Source organism: Paroedura picta, chromosome 17, assembly GCF_049243985.1.
Source record: "Paroedura picta isolate Pp20150507F chromosome 17, Ppicta_v3.0, whole genome shotgun sequence".
Lineage (NCBI taxonomy): Eukaryota > Metazoa > Chordata > Lepidosauria > Squamata > Gekkonidae > Paroedura > Paroedura picta.
Window position 1 is genome coordinate 7,680,104 of NC_135385.1, and position 21,714 is coordinate 7,701,817.

Genomic DNA, 21,714 nt, shown 5'->3' on the forward strand with positions numbered 1-21,714 from the left:
CATTGGTAGACCTCCTGATGGCCCTTGGGTTTTGGTCCGCCTTGTGGCACAGCATGTTGGGCTAGATGGGCCCGATCCAATATGGCTTCCCTTACATTCTGCCACCAACCCCATTCTTTACAACTCCTTCCCACCCACCCACACTAACCAGAAGTGCATCTTGCTGGCTGAAGGAAGTCTTCTGTGTCGAGATCTTTCCCTCGTTCTTCCCTGCAGGGGTGGGGGAAGAAAAGAGCGAGAATTGGCAAAGAAGGCGGAAAGCGGTCAAGGAGACTGAGAGCGCTCAAGGCCGGGCTTCAAGCTCCCTCATCTGTCACTGAACAGATCTCAACAGCTGCACTGGATTGCTAATCCGGCGTGGTCTGGAGATATGCTGAAATTACAGCTGTTTCCCAGCAGTAGAGGTGAACTCCCCTGGAGGAAACAGCTGCTTCAGAAGGGTCTACACTGTTCTACCTTACAAAGGCTGCTCCCCTCTCTAGATCCCACCCTCTGCAGACTTCACACCCCAAATCTCCAAGCGAAAATGTGGTCTGTCATCCCTAACCCAAAATGGCTTCTCTTCCATTCTCCTGTAGCCCGTTGAGGCCTTGTCCGAGGTGACCCATCACTCACCAAACACCCGGGGAGCCTGAGGAGACCCGCCGCCACCACGACTCGGGCTGTCGTCCCTGTGGCCTCCTCCCACGCCTCCGCCACCTTTCATCCGGAAGGAAATGGCCGCCGGCTTCTCTAAGTCCTGGGCCGGCAACACAAGAAATTCTTTGTTGGCTCCGACATGTTTTCCACTTTTCCGGCAGACCGCCAGACCTGGCCCTGTAGGAAACTCGTTCCCGGATTATTGCCACCACTGCCTCCCAAGGCTCTCCGCTGTGAGACTGAACAGAAACTCCAGCAGCCATTTTGTGGCTGGCTCCGCCCCTTATAGTGGCCATCTTGTGACAGCCATTTTGTGGCTGCGATCACTGCACTGTGATAGAAGTCCAAATTTGCCCGCTGGCCCCAAAATATTGGGGAGCCCCCTTCTCTTAAAACCAATTTTTTAAAGGAGAAACCCATAGTTCCTTACCCCATTCCCATAGGAGAGTACTGGGTCAAAGAGGCTGTCCAGGTACCGGTCCAAACCCTTCTGGCTCCGGGACTCACTGAAGGTATCTGAATCTGCTTCCGAGTCCAGGAGGAGAAAGGAAAACAGTTTAGTCCTAAAAGATTCCCCAGTTCCCAGGTTCAATCCCCAGAATCTCCGATTAAAAGGGATCAGGCTCAAGGGGATGTGAAGGACCTGAGATCTTGGAGAGCAGCTGCCAGCCTGAGTAGGCAATACTGACCTTAATGGACCTGGGGTCTGACTCATGGAGATTTCACATGTGCCCCTCTCCTGTCCTCCCCACCAGAGCTAAGACGGGGGCACTCACCATGGCTGCCATATCCCTCGGAGTCCGGCAGGTGAGTGGGAGCCACGGTGGGGGCCTTGGTGGGCGGCGGTGGAGGGACCTCCCCCTCCGGGTCCAAGCCGTGTCTGAGTACTCTAATCGGAATAAGGCAGGAAGAGGGCGGACGATGGGGTGGGGTGAAGAGGAGGAAAAATAATCAGTTATGGCTAAGAAGTGTTGATTTCTCAGGTTTGCCTGCCCTACCTAACACGGCCAAAATGCAGTCTTGCATCCGCATCAAATCTTTTGCAGAAAGAGCCAGGTGTATACCCACCACCACCACCACCACCACCACAACGGCCCCATCTCCTGCACTGCCTACACTTTTCCGCCGACGGTCTTCTCCGGACTTTCCGAGGCGATGATGAAATACGACTTCTGCTTCGGGAAGCCCCGGATCAGCTCCAGGTCGGAGATCAGGTCCAGGATGTAGTCGTGGCCGGCCAGCTCTGCCCACTGGGTCCCGTCCTTCATCGTGACTGACCAGCCTCGCCAGCCGTCCATCAGTCCCCTGGGGAGAAGAACCCACTCTGAGTGGGGGTGCCAACCTCCAGGCACAGCCTGGAATTACTAACCGATCTCCAGACTGCAGAGATCTCATCCCCTGTGGGAACCCGAATTTTGGAGAGTGAACTCAATTCAGGGGATGGGAGGAGATTTACCAGCATTGGGTAATGTCATTTTTTGTGTGTACTGGAAATGACATCATCACATTGGGAGATGCCGGAAACACTCTGGTATTTGGGCAGAAACTCTATGGTAAAAATGACTTCTACCATACAGTTTTTGCCCAAATACCAGAGTGCTGCCTGGACATCACTAAGATGATGATGTCACTTCCTGTATACTCCAGAAGTTTCTGTTTTATTAAGGTTTAATTATAGCCCATAACCTTAATTGAAATAAACCCCAGTAAAAACACAATTTTGACATTAACCGTTGAAAAAATAATCTCAGTCTTACATAAACTCAAACTCACACACCAGAAGTGATGTCATATTGCTGCTAGTGTAGCCTAGGCTTTCTTCCTGCTCTTAATAAATGTCCCCCACTGACCAGTTGATCAGCAGCAGGGTATGGGACCTGGAGCAGGGAATCCCCACCTCCAGTGGGGAGCTGGCAACTAACTCTATGGTATACCACAGAGTATTGGAGAAACAGATGTCCTAGAGTGACATCACATCCTCACTGCATTTCCTCCCCCTTCAAACACCTCCAAATCTCCAGGGATTTCCCTACTGAGCATTAGCCAGCCCTCAAGATCTCTGGTGCTGGCGTGAAAAGTTGTTTTATAGGAAATGGCAAAGACCAAGCAACTGGGTCCCCTGCCTGCCCCTCCCAATTGACTTTCCCTCCTCCGTCTTACCTGTGTTGCAAGACGTTCGCGGCCAGGCCTTCTCCTGTGGTCCAGGAATTGACGGGGCACAAAAAGTGGTCACCTGCAGGGCCAAGAAAACCCACAAGAGCCAAGCGATGGTCAGACTGGAACTGCCCAGAAATGTTTTTCTCATGTTCAGCATGCAATTGGAAGGCACTTGAAGAGCGCTAACCTCTAAGCAGGACCCAAGGAGCTCCCAGAATAGCAACTTTGTCAGGCAGCTGGAGAAACGGGCCGTTTTGGAGGGTGGCCTACCCAATGTAGTCCCTCCCTTCCCAGGGTCCAATCCCAAATCCCCAGGAATTTTCCCAGCTGGAGATGGCACCCCTAGCCCTCAGCTCCCGGGCCCCTTTACCATTGAAACAGTAGACGTCCAGGGCCATGTTGACTTTGCTGCGGCAGGCTGTCCACTCCAGCAGGGCAGGAGGATACGAGCGGGCCGCTTCGAAGCCAAACTGGGTCTTCTCCATGGCTTGCATGAGCTTGTGCTGACAAATGGGCTTGTAGCCGTCGTAGGCGTAGTCTGAAACAAACCTGGGAAGGGGGAAAAGGAGACTCTGGAAGGGAAAGACACCTTTGGGGTTGGTCAAAAGTGGGCAAGGCCAGGACGGACTTTGGCCCAGGAAGGTTTCTGATTGGCCTTTCGAGGTTTGATTGGATATTGTTGATTATGTATTTTTGGTTGTATGGGGAACTTTTATCTGATGAAAAAATCAAATAAACCCAAACCAAGCCTAAACCTTAAACAGGTTGCTTCAGCGGTGGCAGCCACCACAGCAGAAGGAAAAGAAGTTGACACCACCATTTTGTGGCTGGCTCCACCTTCTGTGGCAGCCATTTTTGTGGCTCTCACCACTTCCTGTGCCAGCCTATTGTGGCTTCCTCCACTTCCTGTGGATGCCATATTGTGGCTGGTTCACTCCTTGTGGATGCTATTTTTGCGGCTGGCTCCGCCTCCTCTGGCAGCCATTTTGTAGATCTGCCCACGGTGCTTTGCCAGAATTCTAACAGGTTATGGGCCCCGACCCCCAGACCTTGCAGTCCCACTCACTTCAGCAAGTGCTTCTCCAGGCTGGGCGAGGGCGTGAAGGCACTGAGGCAGACGGCCAGCAAGAGCCAACCCCGTTCCTCGTTGTGAATGTTGATGTTCCGCCACACCTGGTTGACAATCTGGGCCAGGATCTCGTCCCGCAGGCCCGCCGTTGACAGCCCCTTCTGCACAATGTAGTTCCCGAAGAGGCTCTCTTGAGTGCCGTTGAGGTGGGGGTCACCCATGAAGCGGAGAACCTGTCACCGATGGAGGAAGTGACGTGAAACCCCCAGACAAGGCAATGGGATGGGGGCCTGAGAACCTCCCAGAATCGCCACGGTTGGCAGAGTTTAAATATGCAAAGGAGCCGAGCACTGAGCTGCTTGAAAAATAAATAGGCTTGGCTTTCTCTTTATCCTGTGGCCCGGGGGGGGGGGGGGCTCCTGAAACGTTGGGTGCTACTTTTTTAAAGCAGCAAGTCTAAGTCCCTCAGGATTGGCAAGTTGAGGGCCTGATGTGTGCCAAACACAATCTCATGCCTGTCACCTCTTAGGAAGGGAAAGATGGAAGAAGCAGTGGTGTGGCAGGGTTCCAGGCTTCTAAGAGCCCTGAGGTTGAATTAAGGATGCTGGGAGGGAATTAAGGATGGAAAGGACAGAAGGGGGGTGCGGGCGGAGAAGGGAAAATGAAGCCCGGGGGGCAGGGGAGGGGAGGGGGGCATTGGGTGGTTGGGGGTAGGAAATTAAGCCTGGGAAGGGGGGCCTTGGGTGAGGGTTGGAGGGCAAGAGGAGGCATGTGGGGAGGGATAGTGTGTGCCAGAGGAAATAGTATATTTAAAACAGGCAGAAAGTTTGTTAGAGCCCAGGTCCACCAAATCACACTGCGCAGCCGCATCAAAGGTAGACCTAGGCCCTGGAAAGATTCCTGCTCCGGAAGCCCGTCTAACCATTCACGAAAATGACCAGGTAGACCTGGACTCCTAGAGCCCAGATCTACCCGGTCCCAGAACGCGAGGGCCATACACTCGGGACTATGCGAACGGTCTTCGGCCAGGTAGACCTGAGGTCCTGGCTAACAAGGCGAATAGACATGGGCCCACAAAAACCTATCGCTGAGCCCTGGTATACCAACTCATGCGCCCGGGAAAAGGAGGAACTTCTGAGCTCTAATATAACAGCGTGGTACACGTTGAACATCCCCAAGAAAGCTGTTATACCAATTCATGCGCCGGGTGGGAAGGGGTAGCCCTGGGCTCCAGAAGATAAAGTGGGCACCTTGCGAAGGGCTCCGTGGGTGAGATGACCTGGGCTCCTGGCGAATGGCATGGGTCACAAGTAGACATGGGCCCCCTGCAACATTTGGCAATGGTCCCTGGTGGTAACTTAACCTGGCATCCTGGCGAATGTTACTGGTCACAAGTAGACATGGGCTCCTGGCAAGATTTGATGATAGTCCCGGGTGAGGTGACCTGGGCTCCTGGCGAATGATGCTGGTTACAAGTAGACATGGGCCCCCAGCAAAATTGTGATGGCCGCCTGGTGGTGAGTTGACCTGGGCTCTTGGCCTTTACCTTTTAATAGTGAGATGACCTGGGCTCCTAGCTAATGGTTAATAGACATGGGCTCCATGCGAAATTTGGTGTGGTGAGTTGACCTCGGCTCCTGGCAAATGACACTGGTTACAAGACAGGCTCCTGCCAAAAGAACACTGGCAGTGAGTTGACCGCTTAACGAACGCCAATGGGCACAAGTAGACATGGGCTCCTTGCGATTTTTTTTTTGTGGCGACCCCTGGTGGTGAGTTGACCTGGGCCCCGATGAATGGTGAGTTGACGTGGTGTCATGGCAAGATTTGGTGATGGGTACTCGTGGCGAGTTGACTTGGGCTCCTGGCGAATGAGATTGGTTACAAGGAAATGGGTTCTGGCAAGATTTGGTCACGGCTGATGGAGGTGAGTTGACTTGGGCTCCTAGCTAAAGACAATGGTTACAAGTAAACATGGGCTCCGTGCGAAATATGGTGGCGGCCACTGATGGTGAGTTGACCTGGGCTCGTGTCAAAGGCCACTGGCAGTGACCTGGGCTCTTAAGGAACGCCAATGGATACAAGTAGACATGGGCTTCTTGTGAGTTTTTGTGGAGACCCCTGGTGGTGAGTTGACCTGGGGTCCTGATGAATGAGCAGACCGGGGTCACGGCAAGATTTGGTGATGGATCCTGGTGGCGAGTTGACCTGGGCTCCTGGCGAATAGAGATTGGTTACAAAGAAACGGTTTCTGGCAAAAACTGGAGACGGCTGATGTAGGTGAGTTGACCTGGGCTACTGGTTACAAGCAGATGGGTTCCTCATGAAATTTAGTGATGGCCGCTGGTGGTGAGATGACCTGGACTCCGGGAGAATGACAGAAAGACGTGGGCTCGTGGCAAAAATTGGCGACCGCCGACAGCGGTGAGTTGACCTGGGCTCCTCATTACAAGTAGACATGGGCTCCCGACAAACGTTATGGACGGGCATTTGTGGTGAGTTGACCTGGGTTCCTGACGAACTTGCTGTGGTCCCTTGTGGTGAGTTGGCCTGGGCTCCTGACAAATGACTACAAGCAGACATGGGCAAGTTTGTTGTCGTCCCTGGCAATGAGTTGACCTGGGCTACTGGCGAATAACAGAGACTACAAGTAGACATGGGCTCCTGGCAAAATTGTGATGGCCTCCTGGTGAGTTGACATGGGCTCGTGTCAAAAGGATACTGGCAGTGAGTTGACCTGGGCTCTTAACGAATGACAATGGATACAAGTAGACATGGGCTCCTTGCGAATTTTTGTGATGTCCACTGATGGTGAGTTCACCTGGGCCCCCAATGAAAGAGTTGACCGGGGTCATGGAAAACTTTGGTGATGGATCCTGGTCGCGAGATGACCTGGGCTCCTGGCGAATGAGATTGGTTACAAGGAAACGGTTTCTGACAAAATTGGTTATGGCTGATGGGGGTGAGTTGACCTGGGCTCCCGGTTACAAGCAGACGGGTTCCTTGTGAAATTTGGTGATGGGCGCTGGTGGTGAGTTGACCTGGACTCCGGGCCAATGATCAGAAATAGACATTGGCTCTTGGCAAAAATTGGTGACCGTCGATGGCGGTGAGTTGACCTGGGCGCCTCATTACAAGTAGACATGGGCTCCCGGCAAACTCATTACGGTCCCTTGTGGTGAGTTGACCTGGGCACCTGATTAATGGCACTGGTCACAAATAGACATGGGCTCCTGACCGAGTTGTGATGGGTCCCTGGTGATAAGTTGACCTGGGCTCCTGGCGAATGACCATGGACATGTAAAGGTAAAGGTAAAGGTATCCCCTGTGCAAGCACCGGGTCATGTCTGACCCTTGGGGTGACGCCCTCCAGCGTTTTCATGGCAGACTCAATATGGGGTGGTTTGCCAGTGCCTTCCCCAGTCATGACCGTTTACCCCCCAGCAAGCTGGGTACTCATTTTACCGACCTCGGAAGGATGGAAGGCTGAGTCAACCTTGAGCCGGCTGCTGGGATCGAACTCCCAACCTCATGGGCAAAGCTTTCAGGCAGCTGCCTTACCACTCTGCGCCACAAGAGTTCGTGGCAAAAAAGCGGTCACCAACGATGGCGGCGGGGTTGACCTGGACTCCTTATTACAAGTAGACATGGGCTCCAAGCAAACTGGTTATGGCCTCTTGTTGTGAGTCGACCTGGGCTCCTGATTAATGCCACTGGGCACAAGTAGACATGGGCTCCTGACCGGGTTGTGATGGGCCCCTGGGGATAAGTTGACCTGGACTCTTGATGAATGACACTGATTACAAGTAGACATGGGCTCCTGGCAAGTTTGTTATAATCACTGGCGATGAGTTGACCTGGGCTCCTGGCAAATGACCTAGGTTACATGTAGACACGGGGTCCTGGCAAAATTGTGATGGCCTGCCTTTACCTTTACCTGGTGGTGAGTTGACCTGGGCTCCTGGCGAATGAGGGGCCACAAGTAGACATGGGCTCCGGGCAAAATTTGCTGGTGGCCACTGGTGGTGAGTTAACCTGGGCTCCTTATGTATCATAATGGTTTCAAGTAGATATGGGCTGCTGGTGAAATGCATTCCATGTGTTGGTAGACCTGGGCTCCCTGGTAGGAAGCAGAACTTTGCTCTGGGGATCCAGGTCTACCCCTTCTATAGGATTGGTGAGCTGGTAGACCTGGACTCCCGAAGCCCCAGGTCTGCCCAGCTCCCTGATGAGAACTGTCAACCAGGGCTCCTGAACAAAATACCTCCATGGCAACTGCTGTCACCAACCCTCCACCAGCCTCATGGCGAGTAGACCTGGTCTCCCAGGGAACAATTCTATTTTCAGCTATCGTACTGAAGACCGGCTACCATACTCTAATCCTGATCTCCTGGGCAATGGGTCAACCCATCGTCCCTATCCCTGGCAGAGAGGAGACCTGGGTGCCGTGTGTCCACAACAATCGTGCCATGGGAGGAAAGTGGAATGTGCTGCTGAGAGGGGACGGGTGTTTTCATCCCCATAAGGTTGGGCGTGTTGTGATCTCTTCTCTTCCATGGCCCCGATCAGGAATGTGCTGACACAAGAGGAAAACGTGCTACATGATTGGGTCAAGGAGCCATACTTTGGAGAGAGAGAGAGAGAGAGAGAGAGAGAGAGAGCTAACTGTCTTAACTGACTGTTTTTCATCATTCATTCTGTTCAGGAGGGAAATCAGGGAAGAAGTGACCTCAAAGAAGCAGGAAGGATATTTGAAAAATAACTGGAAGTAATTAATCTGACTATGCTAACTACATGCCTCCCCCAACGCCCTCTGTAGGCCAGTCCTTGTATGCTTTCCAATCATGCACAAAACAGCTCTTGCACATCCCAACAGCCTGCCCATGACAGAAACCAGCTTACATGGAGAAAACCAGCTTACACTTTCGAAGGTGGATTCTGGGACATCGTGGCCCACTGAAGACCCTCCCGGCCCCAAAGTCTGCCCACCCCAGGCTCCACACCCTGCAAAATCCCCAAGAATTTGCAAGGCCCTAGACATCCGAGTCCACTTTGACAGAGAGGCCACAGACAACCTGCCATGGCCTGTCACCTTATGGGCCACGGGCTCCTTTCAGGGGCAAGGGGTAGGGGGAGACCCAATTCCCACCCACCAGCTTGAAGAGATTAACCGCTTCTGCTCCCAGCCAGTCGTCCAAATGGGTCAGAGGCGAGGCGAGGACCTTGGTGAGCATCCCAAAAACCGGTTCCTGGGGGAGGAGAAAGGAGGGAAACGGTCACCGTGTTCCCCTTCAAGCATTTCCCCAAAGTTCTCATTTGCGCGAATGTCTTAACAGAGTGGTGGAATGCTGAAGTGGGGCGACCATTCATTTTGGGAATTGTGCATGATATAGGTCAAAAATAACTCCCAAAGGCTGCCTGGAACCTCCCTCCCTCCCTCCCCAGCTCATCCTGGGGGGTTCCTGGCCCCCTTACCTTGAAATGGGTCCGCACGTACTTGGACATGGGGTAATTGTTGATGTTGAGGGGGAGCATGAGCTGGGAGTCTGCCAGCATTTTGGGAGGGGCCACGGCAACAATGCAGTCTTCATTCACCTGCCTGTGGACTATAAGGAGCAATAGGGGAAAAAAACACGGGACAGTCTCAGATAAACCAAGGAGAAAAGGCCTATCATGACAGCATTAAAGGATAACAAAGAATGTTTTTAAACCATGTCCTTTCTTGAGTTTACTCGGGTTGAAACAAACTAAAAGTAAACTCAAGAGAGGACGTTGTTTAAAAATGTTCTTTATTATTCTTGAAAGCCATAAGGATAGGTCTTTTCTTCTTGGTTTGGACTATAAGAAGCAAGCAGAGATCCCAGAAAGCCCGCAAAGGCGGATTTTGGGGAATTGAGGCCAGGACTTGGCTTTAACGAACCCAACTCTGTTGGCCCCAGGGACCAGCTTGGCTGAACAGGATTCGATCTCACGTTTCCCACACCAACCACAAGAGGAGGCTGGGGGTGCCAACTTTAAACTGGAACGTTCCTGGAGATCCAGAGATGGTGGTTGGAAAGGGCAGGATTTGGAAAGGGGAAAGGCATCGGCATACAGTCCACCCTCCAAAGTAGCCTATTGTTCCAAGGAAGCTGCCCCACATCATCTGGAGATGGGTTGGGATTTCATTTTTCTGGGTTTGGGCGAGTTTGGGGTCGGGTTTCTTGGGGGCTGAGGTGCATCCAGAAAGCAGGGGACCCCTCCCATACCAGGAGACAGGACAACCCTAGTCAGGGCGACAATCATTCGTATCGGCCCCGGATCCCCCGAGGAAGGAGCCCTGGCCGATAAGAACGTACCCGCCACGGTGTTGAGGAGGCCAACCAGTTCGGCGGGGACTTCCAAGGTCGAAACTTTCATCACCTCTCGGGGGGACATTTCCTGACGGGAGGGACGCAGAGAAAGAGAGTCACTCTTGATCCTCCGTCCGTTCAGCGCAAGGGTCGGGGAGCGTCTGGGCCGGCGGCTGAAACTCACACTGCGGATCTTGCTGAGACTAGGTAAGCAACCGGTGAGCATTGGTTGGGGTTGGGAACGGCCCCCCGGAGACCCTCTAGATCAGGGGTCCTCAACTTTATTGTGGGCACCTTTGTCATTCAGACTGAGGTGGGAGACACGCCTCCCCAGGAAGTGGAGCCAGTCACAAAATGGCCACCGCAGAACGGGGAGACAGCCACAAAATGGCCGCCATGAGGGGCGGAGCCATGACACACAGATCAGGGAGTGAGGCTATGGATAACTCCTCACAGCGACTCTACAACATTTGAAGGCAGAGGCTCTCTTTAAAAGGTTGCCAATCAGATCTCCGCTGGCCAGCCAGAAACCCTGATGGCTAAATCTCCACTTGGCCTCTCCTGCCTTCTAAAAATACTTGGTGGGTACCCAAGGAGGAGTTAGTGTTGAGGACCCCTGCTGTAGAGTAGACACACACCAAAATGGAATTTATAATCATTCCCTTTCTCAGAGGAGGTTGGGGAGAAATCTTGAAATCCTGAAGGGAGAAATGGCTACTGAAGCCCCCAAGATTCTTGGGAGGAATCGAAGAGAGGGGTTATGGAAATCCACACATGCTGAGACCCCCAGCGAGCCATCCCACTGGCGTGACTCTCATTGAAAAACAGCCACAAAAGGGGAAGGGAGAAATGCATTGGGGCCCTGGGAAGAAATTCCTGCACACCCTCTCACCTCCCCACCCAAAAAAGTCCAAAATGGGGGAAAAGATGGGTTGCAGAATTTGTGGGATCTTGAACAGAGCCCCACCCCCCACCCCCGCATGCAGGATGAGGCATTCCATCTCTTGGGTACCCAAAAACACCACTTGGGCATTACCTGCTCAGACTTCTTCCTTTCCTCCTCTGCTTTTCGGCGTTCTTCCTCTTTCCTCTGAAACCAGAAAGGATTTCCATGGTCAGGGACGTCTTGAAGCCCCCCTCCCCTCTAAGACCTTCATAAAGAAATGCCCAGGGCAAAAAAAAAAAAAATCCAATTCTAACCAAGTACTGTCCAATAGGTGCTGTACGTGTCCACTCGGACACTTCTCCCAGCACTTAACGTTCTCGAGGAAATTCTTTGCTTACTATATCCCCCATCTGGGGAGTGGGGAAAGAGGCCTTCTCTAGTCACTGTGTCGGGAAGGTCAACACCCAGAGCTCATTCTACCCATGGAGAGAGGGTTCACATGTGAGCATGGGCTACAATAAAGGATCTTGAGAGCACGGTTGTCAGAATTACATCTGCAGACAATAGAGGCCAGTCTCAATGAAGGAAAATGGCTTCTTAGGAAGGTGGGCCTTGGGAGGCTCTTTTCCTTCTTGCGTCTTCTGAGCATGTGCAGAGAGTGGGACAGGCGAGAACCGAGTCCTTGCCTGATCCCCATGCTGAGGCGTGAGCCCCAAAGGGCTTCCTCCTCTTCCAGCGACCGACCGGGTCACTCACCGCGTCGGTGTTCCCCTCCACCAGAAAGCGGACGCTCTTCACGATGCCTGCCAGGGTCTTCATGCTGCCTGGTGAAGCTGCCGTCTGCCCGGGGCTGGGAGGGTGCCAGCCGCTGGGAGCAACATCCACGGTTTGTTTGCTGAGCTGGCCTGGCTCAAGCTTTTGACTCTGCCCATAGGACCGGCGCCAGGAAACTGCTGTGCTTTGTAAGGGTGGATCCAGGTGCTTTGTGAGGTGCCCGAGGCAGAGGGGAAAGCTGATGCCAATGTTCACTGCTCTTCTCGGTCCTTACAGTGCTGCTGGATTCGAATCTGGTTCCCACTGGGGCCTCTGAAATAGCCCTCAGAGAGCCAGCATGGTGTTGCAATTAAAGAGCAGCGGACTCTGATTGGGAGAGCCGGGCGTGATTCCCCGCTCCTCCTCCGCGCACAAGGGTGACCTTGGGCTAGTCACAGTTCCCTTCGAGCTGTTCTCACATAGCGTTTCTCTCAGAGCTCTCCCAGCCCTGCCTACAGTACCTCACAGGGTGTCTATGGTGGGGAGAGAAAAGGAAAGGGGTGTGCAAGCTCCTTTGCATAGTGAAAAGGAGAGAAATGTGCACCCCTTTTCTTATTTCGACTTTTGAATCAGCGCCTTCGTGCCTGCAGTCTGCAGCCCAAAACAACCCACTCTGTTTTGGAGAGAGCCTGCCTGGCCTTTGCAAATAATACAGTTGCGAGACAGTCTCCCAGCACAATGAATACTGTCAGTGCAGCCTGCCCAGTTTCCTCCCTAATATTTTAAGCTTCCCAACCTGCTGTACATCCTGCTAATTTCTTCCATTTCCTCTCGGGTCACCCCTCCTGTGATGTTTTTATCCCTCTGAAAGGGTCGGGCACCATTCAGACAAGCTGGCCGAGCATCCTCCCTGCCAGGTCGTGCCAGCTTAGGAGCTATTCATTCGGGGATGGGTGGGTGTTTGGGGAGAGCTTTGTAACACGAAACCGTTCAAAGCCAGCAAAGAGACCAGATGGTCCGAGGGAGCGAACTGGGGAACAATGGAAAGAAAGATACTCCGAATGCCGCGTGCATGCACGTCATCTTGCCCGGGCTCTGCCTTTCCTCTTTTGTCTTTCTCTGGGGAGTGATGTTTGGCACCGTTTCCCCCTCTGCTTGTTGCTACTCCTTGCCCTGGGCAAAGGGGAAACCACAGGCCGCAGGGGACATGTTAAGGGAATAACTCAACATGTGGAAAATCAACGCCTTCCCACCTGCATGGATCCCCCACCCTCTTGAGGTGCCACCTTCCCAGGAAGCACGTCTGGGGATCCACGGGACCAGAAACCAGCCCTGGAGGCTGCTATTTGACAGGACCTACATGTTCTCTCACCCAGCCTGAGCCAACCTTGCATGCTGAAAATGGAATGGTATTGGGCCAGCCGTTCATACAGAGGGTTGTGGGAGAAGCTCTGTCTTTGGCAGGCCACACGACACGGGACTCACCTTGAGGTACCTCTTGCGGTTCACGTAGATGCGCACGAGGCAGCGGAACTTAATGATGGTTCCCCTCAGCCGCGAATATTTTTGCCTGCAAAGAGAGGAAATTTGCTCAGCGTGATGTCCGGGGAAGGATCCACACCTCAGCAACGTTGACCCAGAATGAGGAATTAAGCTGGTCGTCAGACCTGTGATGGATTGTGTTTTCAGAGAGGGGGAAAGTATTTCTACCTCCATATTCTGAAGCATGAGAAAATTCAATATATGAGGGGAAATTTGCTGATTCGCTCTGCCGAATTTGTTTCTGCTCTGGTCAGGCCTATGGAATGCTTAGCAAACTATACCATGGAGAGAATATATTATAGGCTTGCTTAGGAAGGGTTATTTGATAGATGAGTGCAAAATTAGGCACTAAAGAATTCATGGTGGTTGTCTCCTTTCTCCCTGGTAGAATCTAGCAGAACACAACATAGGATATGACATCATGATGGAGGGAATATCTTTTCCCTCTAGACTTTATGGTATACCATAGAGCTCACATTTCCAAAGCTGCCCTTTCTCCCAGAATAAATGATCTCTGTTGGCCAGAGATCAGTTATAATTCCAGGAAAACTCCAGGTCCCACCTGGGGGCAGGTTACCCTGCTAATCAACAGCACCTGAGACATGTTTGTATCTGTCTGAAAGAAGCCGTGTGGAGACTCCGTACCTGGCCAAGAACCCACGGGCCCGGGCCTGGAGGAGAATGATCTTGTGGCGGAGGGCATAGAATCGCTTCTTGATGAGGAACCCCCGGGTGTACCGCTGGAGGGTCAGCACCGCCATTTGTACCATCCGCTCGCGCCGGCTCTCCAGTTGCTGGTAGACGCTCTCCTTCATGAAGAGCTAGAGATGTGAGGAGAAAGTTGAAAGGTCAGGCCCCTGAGGGAAGCCATGTTTGACATGGTCAGCCATGAGGAGAGGAATCCATTGGGTTCATCGTCAAAGGATGAAAATCCCACCAATGAAATTTCCTTCATCTAGAACTAAGGACATGAGAGAAAAGTTGAAAGACCAAACCCCCGAGGGAAGCCATGTTTGGTATGAAGTCATTCATGAGATGATGAAGCCATCAAGACTGTCATCAAAAGATCAGAACAAAACAATTCACCCTTGAGGTGCTCCTTCAATCCAGAAGAACGGCAGCTGTACCTTGGTCGCTCCAATGCAGAACATATCACGGGTGACTGGGCACAGTTTGGTTAGCACTTTGACACAGTACATCCCCTCGGGCAAGGAGTCAGGGCGAAGGTCGACAAGGCAGCGGTACCTATGGGGAGGAAGGGCAAGGGGATGAGGGGCACCCAAAGAAAATCGATTCTCAGAGAAGAACGAATTCACATCAATGGCTCATCCCGCATAGAAGTCGCTAAAACAGTGTAACGTAAACAGATTGTGACACAAGGTGCCTACACTATGGTGGAGAATAGGCAAGATCTGCAGGGTGCATAACTGAGCAAAATATAAAGGGTGTCCTGCAGGGGGCATCAGAGGAGGTATGCAGTTAGCATAGTTTGAATAGGACCTTCCTGATAGTTTTCTGAATATCCCCCCCCCCGTGTCCTGATTGGCTCAATTAGAGGCTTCCTGAGCACACTTCCTCCCTGCTTGCCTCCAGAACCGTTGCTGAACAGAACACATAACAGCTATAACACAAAATTGAGTTTCTTCTCTCCTCTTTCTACACGTAGCTGTTTCTTTTCTGAATAAAAGCTTTTTTTAATTCTTTAAGCGGCCTGGTGCTTTACACTCTCTGCATACTGAAACTCTGGTGACAATCTGCTTTGAGATGGAGGCATTCCTAACACAGGTGCAGGTATCCTTACATGCATGGGGGAGGGGGGGAGACACAGTACAGGTAGACCCAAAGTGCCTTCCCAGCTGTGGGAGACCCTATAATGCTTTCCCAGATCAGAGCCCCCTCCTCCATACCTCTCTGTGAAGATCCTGAAAGGGATGCGGACGGGGAACCCTTCTTTGCGGATCCGGATAGTCTCCAGAATTCCCGAGTACTTGAGCTGGGCGCCGACTACATCCTCCTCAAAGAGGCCCGGTTTCTGGGTCAGGAAACAAGGTGGGGTTGGGCCAAGGAGCCAATCAAAACTTCTAAAGTTCTAATCTGGCAAGCTGGGTTTGATTCCCTGCTCCTCCTCATGCAGCCAGTTGGGTGACCTTGGGCTAGTCACAGTCCTGATAGCATTGTCCTCACAGAGCAGTTCTCTTGGAGCTCTCTCAGCCCCTCCTCCCTCACAAGGTGTCTGCTGCGGGGAGAGGTGGGGAAGGCAATTGGAAGTCACTCAGAGACTACTTCAGGTCATGAAAAGCAGGGTACAAAGCCAACTCTTCTTCTTCACCTGAGAGGTAGGCTAGACTGAGGAAAGGAGGACCCTGAGGGTCCCTTCCAATTCTATGATTCTATGATGACACAGAGAGAGAGAGAACACAAACTTGGGTCTCCCCACACCCCTAAACCCTATACCACACTGTTTTTCAGATGTGGGACCTTCTGATCTTAAGAGTTTCTGTGCTAGAGTGGCTCTAGACCGCTCTCCCATGGGAGAAGCTGGGTAATGAACCTGGGCCCTTTTGTGTGGAAGGCAGATGCTCTTCCACTGAGCCACTGCCCGTGCCTTTAACAGCCAATATTCACTGTCCCTCCCACGCCCTGACTTCAAGGGCAACCAGCCACGTACCTTTTTATTGTTGGGTTTGATGCAACGGACAAAGAAAGGGTTACACCTGCAAAGACAACAAGGCACACAATGAGGCAGAACCTTTTCATGCACAAAACAGCAAGCCTCAAACAGAGCGGACCTGGCTTCAAAGCAGAATTTGCCAACGGGAGATGCAGACTTGCCATGCCCTCTGAGTTGGTTAACCAGCTGGTGGGATTCCTGCCCCTAACCGTCCCTCCTGCCCCCAGCTGTACTCCAAGCTAAAAACCTTTGCCCTGAATGCCGCTCATTGACTTACATGCTCATTGAATTTAGAGCCTTATAGTCCCCAATGAAATTCTCCTTTCTATTGACTCACTGGTTTCACTTTCATTTTCCAAAGTCCATTAAAACAGCAAGTAGAGAATTAAAAAACGGAAGGCCAAAACCTTTGACCCTCATTGACTTACATGCGGAATGACTGAAAAGTCCTAAATTCTCAATTGAAGTTTGATAATGTTTACTCCTTTGTGACTCATTGGTTTCACTTTCATTTTCTAATGTCCATTGAAACAGCATCTATGGAATCTCATAACCAATTGCCAAAAAATAGGAATGCTCAGTGATTTGCACACTTATTGAATGTAGGGTCTTAGTCTCAAATAAAGGTTTTCTCCTTGTTGGTTCATTAGTTTCACTTTCCAATGCTTGTTAAAGAAGTAAATACAGAATCTCAAAATGGAATGCCAAAAAATTACAAGCTCGTTGAATTACATGCTAATTAGCTTCTTGAAATCTCAAGTGAAGGTTTCCTTCCTTCTTGGCTCAGTGGTTTCACTTTCACTTTCCCATGTCTATTAACACTGCAAAGAGGGAATTCCCAGAAGGAACAACAAAAGCATGAAAAAACCCACGCTTATTGACTTTAGAATCTTAAAGTCTGAAATGAAGGTTTAACCCTTCTTGATTTATTGGTTTCACTTTTACTTTCCAATGCCCATTATCACAGGAAATAGAGAATATTTCAATGGGGAAAATGTAAAAGCTCATTGTTGTAGATAATCTCAAAATTAAATGCCAAACACTTAAAATTCATTCCCCTACATGCTCATTGTGTTTAGAAACTTAATTTCTCAAATGAAAGTCTTCTCTTTCTTGAGTCACAGCACATAGACAATATCCAAATCAAATGGCAAAACCTAGAAAGCTCATTAATTACATTTTCATTGTGTTTAGAGTCTTCAAGTCCAAAAAGAATATTTGCCCTTCTTGGCTTATTGGCTTCACTTTCACTTTGCAATGCCCATTATCACAGCAAATAGGGAATCTCAGAACTGAATGCTAAAAATGTTAAAGCTAATTGACAGGCTCTGACAGCTTTAGAGTCTTAACATTTCAAATAAAGGTTTCCTCATTTCACTCACTGTTTTCACTTTCATCTGTCCGTTAAAAGTGCAAATAGAGAATCTCAAAACTAAATGCCAAGGAATAAGAAAGACATTGACATATACACATATAGAGTCTAAAATACACAGATTAAAGTTTCCTCCATCCTTACACATTGGGTCCACTTTCATATTCCAATGTCCATTACCACAGCAAATAGAAAACCTCTATATTCAAAGATAAAAATATAAACACTCATAGATGTACAACCTCGTCTCTAGAATCTTAAAATTTCCAGTCAAGGTTTAATCCTTCTTGTTAAATTGGTTTCACTTTCAGTTTCACTTTACGATACTTATTATCTCAACAGATAGTCTGCAAATTCAATGACAAAAATGTAAGAGCTCATTGATATACATGCCCAATGATTTTAGGTTCATAAAGTCCCAAAGGAAGGTTTACTTCTTCTTGAATCATTGGTTAAATTTAACTTTCCAATATATATTATCACAGGAGATAAGGAATCCCAAAGGTAAATGCCGAAAAAAATGCTTTCACTTACTTGCTTATTGTCTTTGAATCCTAATTTCTCAAACAACAGTTATATCTTTGTTGACTCATTGGTTTCACTTTCACATTCCACTGTCTATTATCCAAACAGTTAGGGATTCCCCAAATTCAATGAAAACTATACATGCTCTATGATATAAACCCTCATTGAATTTGGCATCTTAAATGCTCAAATAGAATTATCTTTCCTATTCACATTTTGGTTTCACTTTCACATTCCACTGTCTATTATCCAAGCAATTAGGGAGTCCCCAAATTCAATGAAAGCTTCATACGCTCATTGACATATACACTCATTGAATTTGGCATCTTAAATGCTCAAATAGAATTATATTTCCTATTCAAATTTTGGTTTCACTTTCACATTCCACTGTCTATTATCCAAGCAATTAGGGAGTCCCCAAATTCAATGAAAGCTTCATACGCTCATTGACATATACACTCATGGAATTTGGCATCTTAAATGCTCAAATAGAATTAGCTTTCCTATTCACGTTTTGGTTTCACTTTCACATTCCACTGTCTATTATACAAGCGATTAGGGAGTCCCCAAATTCAATGAAAGCTTTATACACTCATTGACATATACTCTCATTGAATTTGGCATCTTAAATGCTCAAATACAATTATCCTTCCTGGTGAATCATTGGTTTCACTTTCACATTCCACTACCCATTATCAAAGCAATTAGGGAGTCCCCAAATTCAATGAAAACTATACACACTCTTTGACATAAGCACTCATTGAATTAGGCCTCTTAACTGCTAAAATAGAATTATCTTTCCTATTCACATTTTGGTTTCACTTTCACATTCCACTGTCTATTATACAAGCGATTAGGGAGTCCCCAAATTCAATGAAAGCTTTATATGGTCATTGACATATACACTCATTGAATTTGGGATCTTAAATGCTCAAATACAATTATCCTTCCTGATGACTCATTGGTTTCACTTTCACATTCCACTGTCTATTATCCAAACAGTTAGGGATTCCCCAAATTCAATGAAAACTATACACGCTCTATGACATAAACCCTCATTGAATTTGGCATCTTAAATGCTCAAATAGAATTATCTTTCCGATTCACATTTTGGTTTCACTTTCACATTCCACTATCTATTATACAAGCAATTAGGGAATCCCCAAATGCAATGAAAACTCTATACGCTCATTGACATATACCCTCATTGAATTTGGCATCTTAAATGCTCAAATACAATTATCCTTCCTGATGAATCATTGGTTTCACTTTCACATTCCACTATCATTTATCCAAGCAATTAGGGAGTCCCCAAATGCAATGTAAGCTTTATACGCTCATTGACATACACCCACATTGAATTTGGCAACTTAAATGCTCAAATAGAATTATATTTCCTATTCAAATTTTGGTTTCACTTTCACATTCCACTGTCTATTATCCAAGCAATTAGGGAGTCCTCAAATGCAATGAAAACTCTATACGCTCATTGACATATACCCTCCTTCAATTTGGCATCTTAAATGCTCAAATACAATTATCCTTCCTGATGACTCATTGGTTTCACTTTCACATTACACTATCCATTATGCAAGCAATTAGGCAGTCGCCAAATGCAATGAAAACTCTATACGCTCATTGACATATACCCTCATTGAATTTGGCATCTTAAATGCTCAAATAGAATTATCTTTCCTATTCACGTTTTGGTTTCACTTTCACATTCCACTGTCTATTATACAAGCGATTAGGGAGTCCCCAAATTCAATGTAAGCTTTATACGCTCATTGCCATATACCCTCATTGAATTTGGCATCTTAAATCCTCAAATACAATTATCCTTCCTGATGACTCATTGGTTTCACTTTCACATTCCACTGTCTATTATCCAAGCAATTAGGGAGTCCCAAAATGCAATGTAAGCTTTATACGCTCATTGACATACACCCTCATTGAATTTGGCAACTTAAATGCTCAAATAGAATTATATTTCCTATTCAAATTTTGGTTTCACTTTCACATTCCACTGTCTATTATCCAAGCAATTAGGGAGTCCTCAAATGCAATGAAAACTCTATACGCTCATTGACATATACCCTCATTGAATTTGGCATCTTAAATGCTCAAATACAATTATCCTTCCTGATGACTCATTGGTTTCACTTTCACATTCTACTGTTTATTATCCAAGCGATTAAGGGAGTCCCCAAATTCAATGAAAGCTTTATACGCTCATTGACATATACCCTCATTGAATTTGGCATCTTAAATGCTCAAATAGAATTATCTTTCCTATTCACGTTTTGGTTTCACTTTCACATTCCACTATCTATTATACAAGCGATTAGGGAGTCCCCAAATGCAACAAAAACTATACACACTCATTGACATATACCCTCATTGAATTTGGCATCTTAAATGCTCAAATACAATTATCCTTCCTGATGACTCATTGGTTTCACTTTCACATTCTACTACCCATTATCAAAACAATTAGGGAGTCCCCAAATTCAATGAAAACTAGACACGCTCTTTGACATAAACACTCATTGAATTAGGCCTCTTAACTGCTAAAATAGAATTATCTTTCCTATTCACATTTTGGTTTCACTTTCACATTCCACTATCCATTATACAAGCGATTAGGGAGTCCCCAAATTCAATGAAAGCTTTATATGGTCATTGACATATACCCTCATTTAATTTGGCATCTTAAATGCTCAAATACAATTATCCTTCCTGATGACTCATTGGTTTCACTTTCACATTCCACTGTCTATTATCCAAACAGTTAGGGATTCCCCAAATTCAATGAAAACTATACACGCTCTATGACATAAACCCTCATTGAATTTGGCATCTTAAATGCTCAAATAGAATTATCTTTCCGATTCACATTTTGGTTTCACTTTCACATTCTACTATCCATTATGCAAGCAACTAGGGAGTCCCCAAATGCAATGAAAACTCTATACGCTCATTGACATATACCCTCATTGAATTTGGCATCTTAAATGCTCAAATACAATTATCCTTCCTGATGACTCATTGGTTTCACTTTCACATTCCACTATCATTTATCCAAGCAATTAGGGAGTCCCCAAATGCAATGTAACCTTTATACGCCCATTGACATACACCCTCATTGAATTTGGCAACTTAAATGCTCAAATAGAATTATATTTCCTATTCAAATTTTGGTTTCACTTTCACATTCCACTGTCTATTATACAAGCGATTAGGGAGTCCCCAAATTCAATGAAAGCTTTATACGCTCATTGCCATATACCCTCATTGAATTTGGCATCTTAAATCCTCAAATACAATTATCCTTCCTGATGACTCATTGGTTTCACTTTCACATTCCACTGTCTATTATCCAAGCAGTTAGGGGGTCCCCAAATGCAATGAAAACTATACACGCTCTTTGACATATACCCTCATTGAATTTGGCATCTTAAATGCTCAAATACAATTATCTTTCCTATTCATATTTTGGTTTCACTTTCACATTCCACTGTTTATTATACAAGCGATTAGGGAGTCCCCGAATTCAATGAAAGCTTTATACGCTCATTGACATACACCCTCATTGAATTTGGCATCTTAAACGCTCAAATAGAATTATCTTTCCTATTCACATTTTGATTTCACTTTCACATTCCACTGTCTATTATACAAGCGATTAGGGAGTCCGCAAATTCAATGAAAGCTTTATACGCTCATTGACATATACCCTCATTGAATTTGGCATCTTAAATGCTCAAA

The 21,714-nt window shown here is 47.9% G+C and overlaps 1 protein-coding gene across 1 annotated transcript in view; it reads right to left on the reverse strand.

The window, feature by feature from the left end:
• Positions 1–21,714, reverse strand: part of MYO15A (myosin XVA) — a 70,587-nt gene that overhangs the window by 22,807 nt on the left and 26,066 nt on the right. The window contains exons 19-35 of the mRNA XM_077316755.1: positions 16,047–16,092; positions 15,286–15,410; positions 14,506–14,623; positions 14,024–14,199; positions 13,322–13,406; positions 11,234–11,287; positions 10,204–10,285; positions 9,341–9,471; positions 9,019–9,114; positions 3,863–4,098; positions 3,167–3,345; positions 2,800–2,872; positions 1,756–1,944; positions 1,416–1,528; positions 1,070–1,164; positions 616–739; positions 149–210 (exon numbers count right to left, since the gene is read on the reverse strand). Of these exons, the coding sequence (XP_077172870.1) occupies positions 149–210; positions 616–739; positions 1,070–1,164; positions 1,416–1,528; positions 1,756–1,944; positions 2,800–2,872; positions 3,167–3,345; positions 3,863–4,098; positions 9,019–9,114; positions 9,341–9,471; positions 10,204–10,285; positions 11,234–11,287; positions 13,322–13,406; positions 14,024–14,199; positions 14,506–14,623; positions 15,286–15,410; positions 16,047–16,092 (1,984 nt within the window). The remainder of the gene's footprint in view (positions 1–148; positions 211–615; positions 740–1,069; positions 1,165–1,415; positions 1,529–1,755; positions 1,945–2,799; positions 2,873–3,166; positions 3,346–3,862; positions 4,099–9,018; positions 9,115–9,340; positions 9,472–10,203; positions 10,286–11,233; positions 11,288–13,321; positions 13,407–14,023; positions 14,200–14,505; positions 14,624–15,285; positions 15,411–16,046; positions 16,093–21,714) is intronic.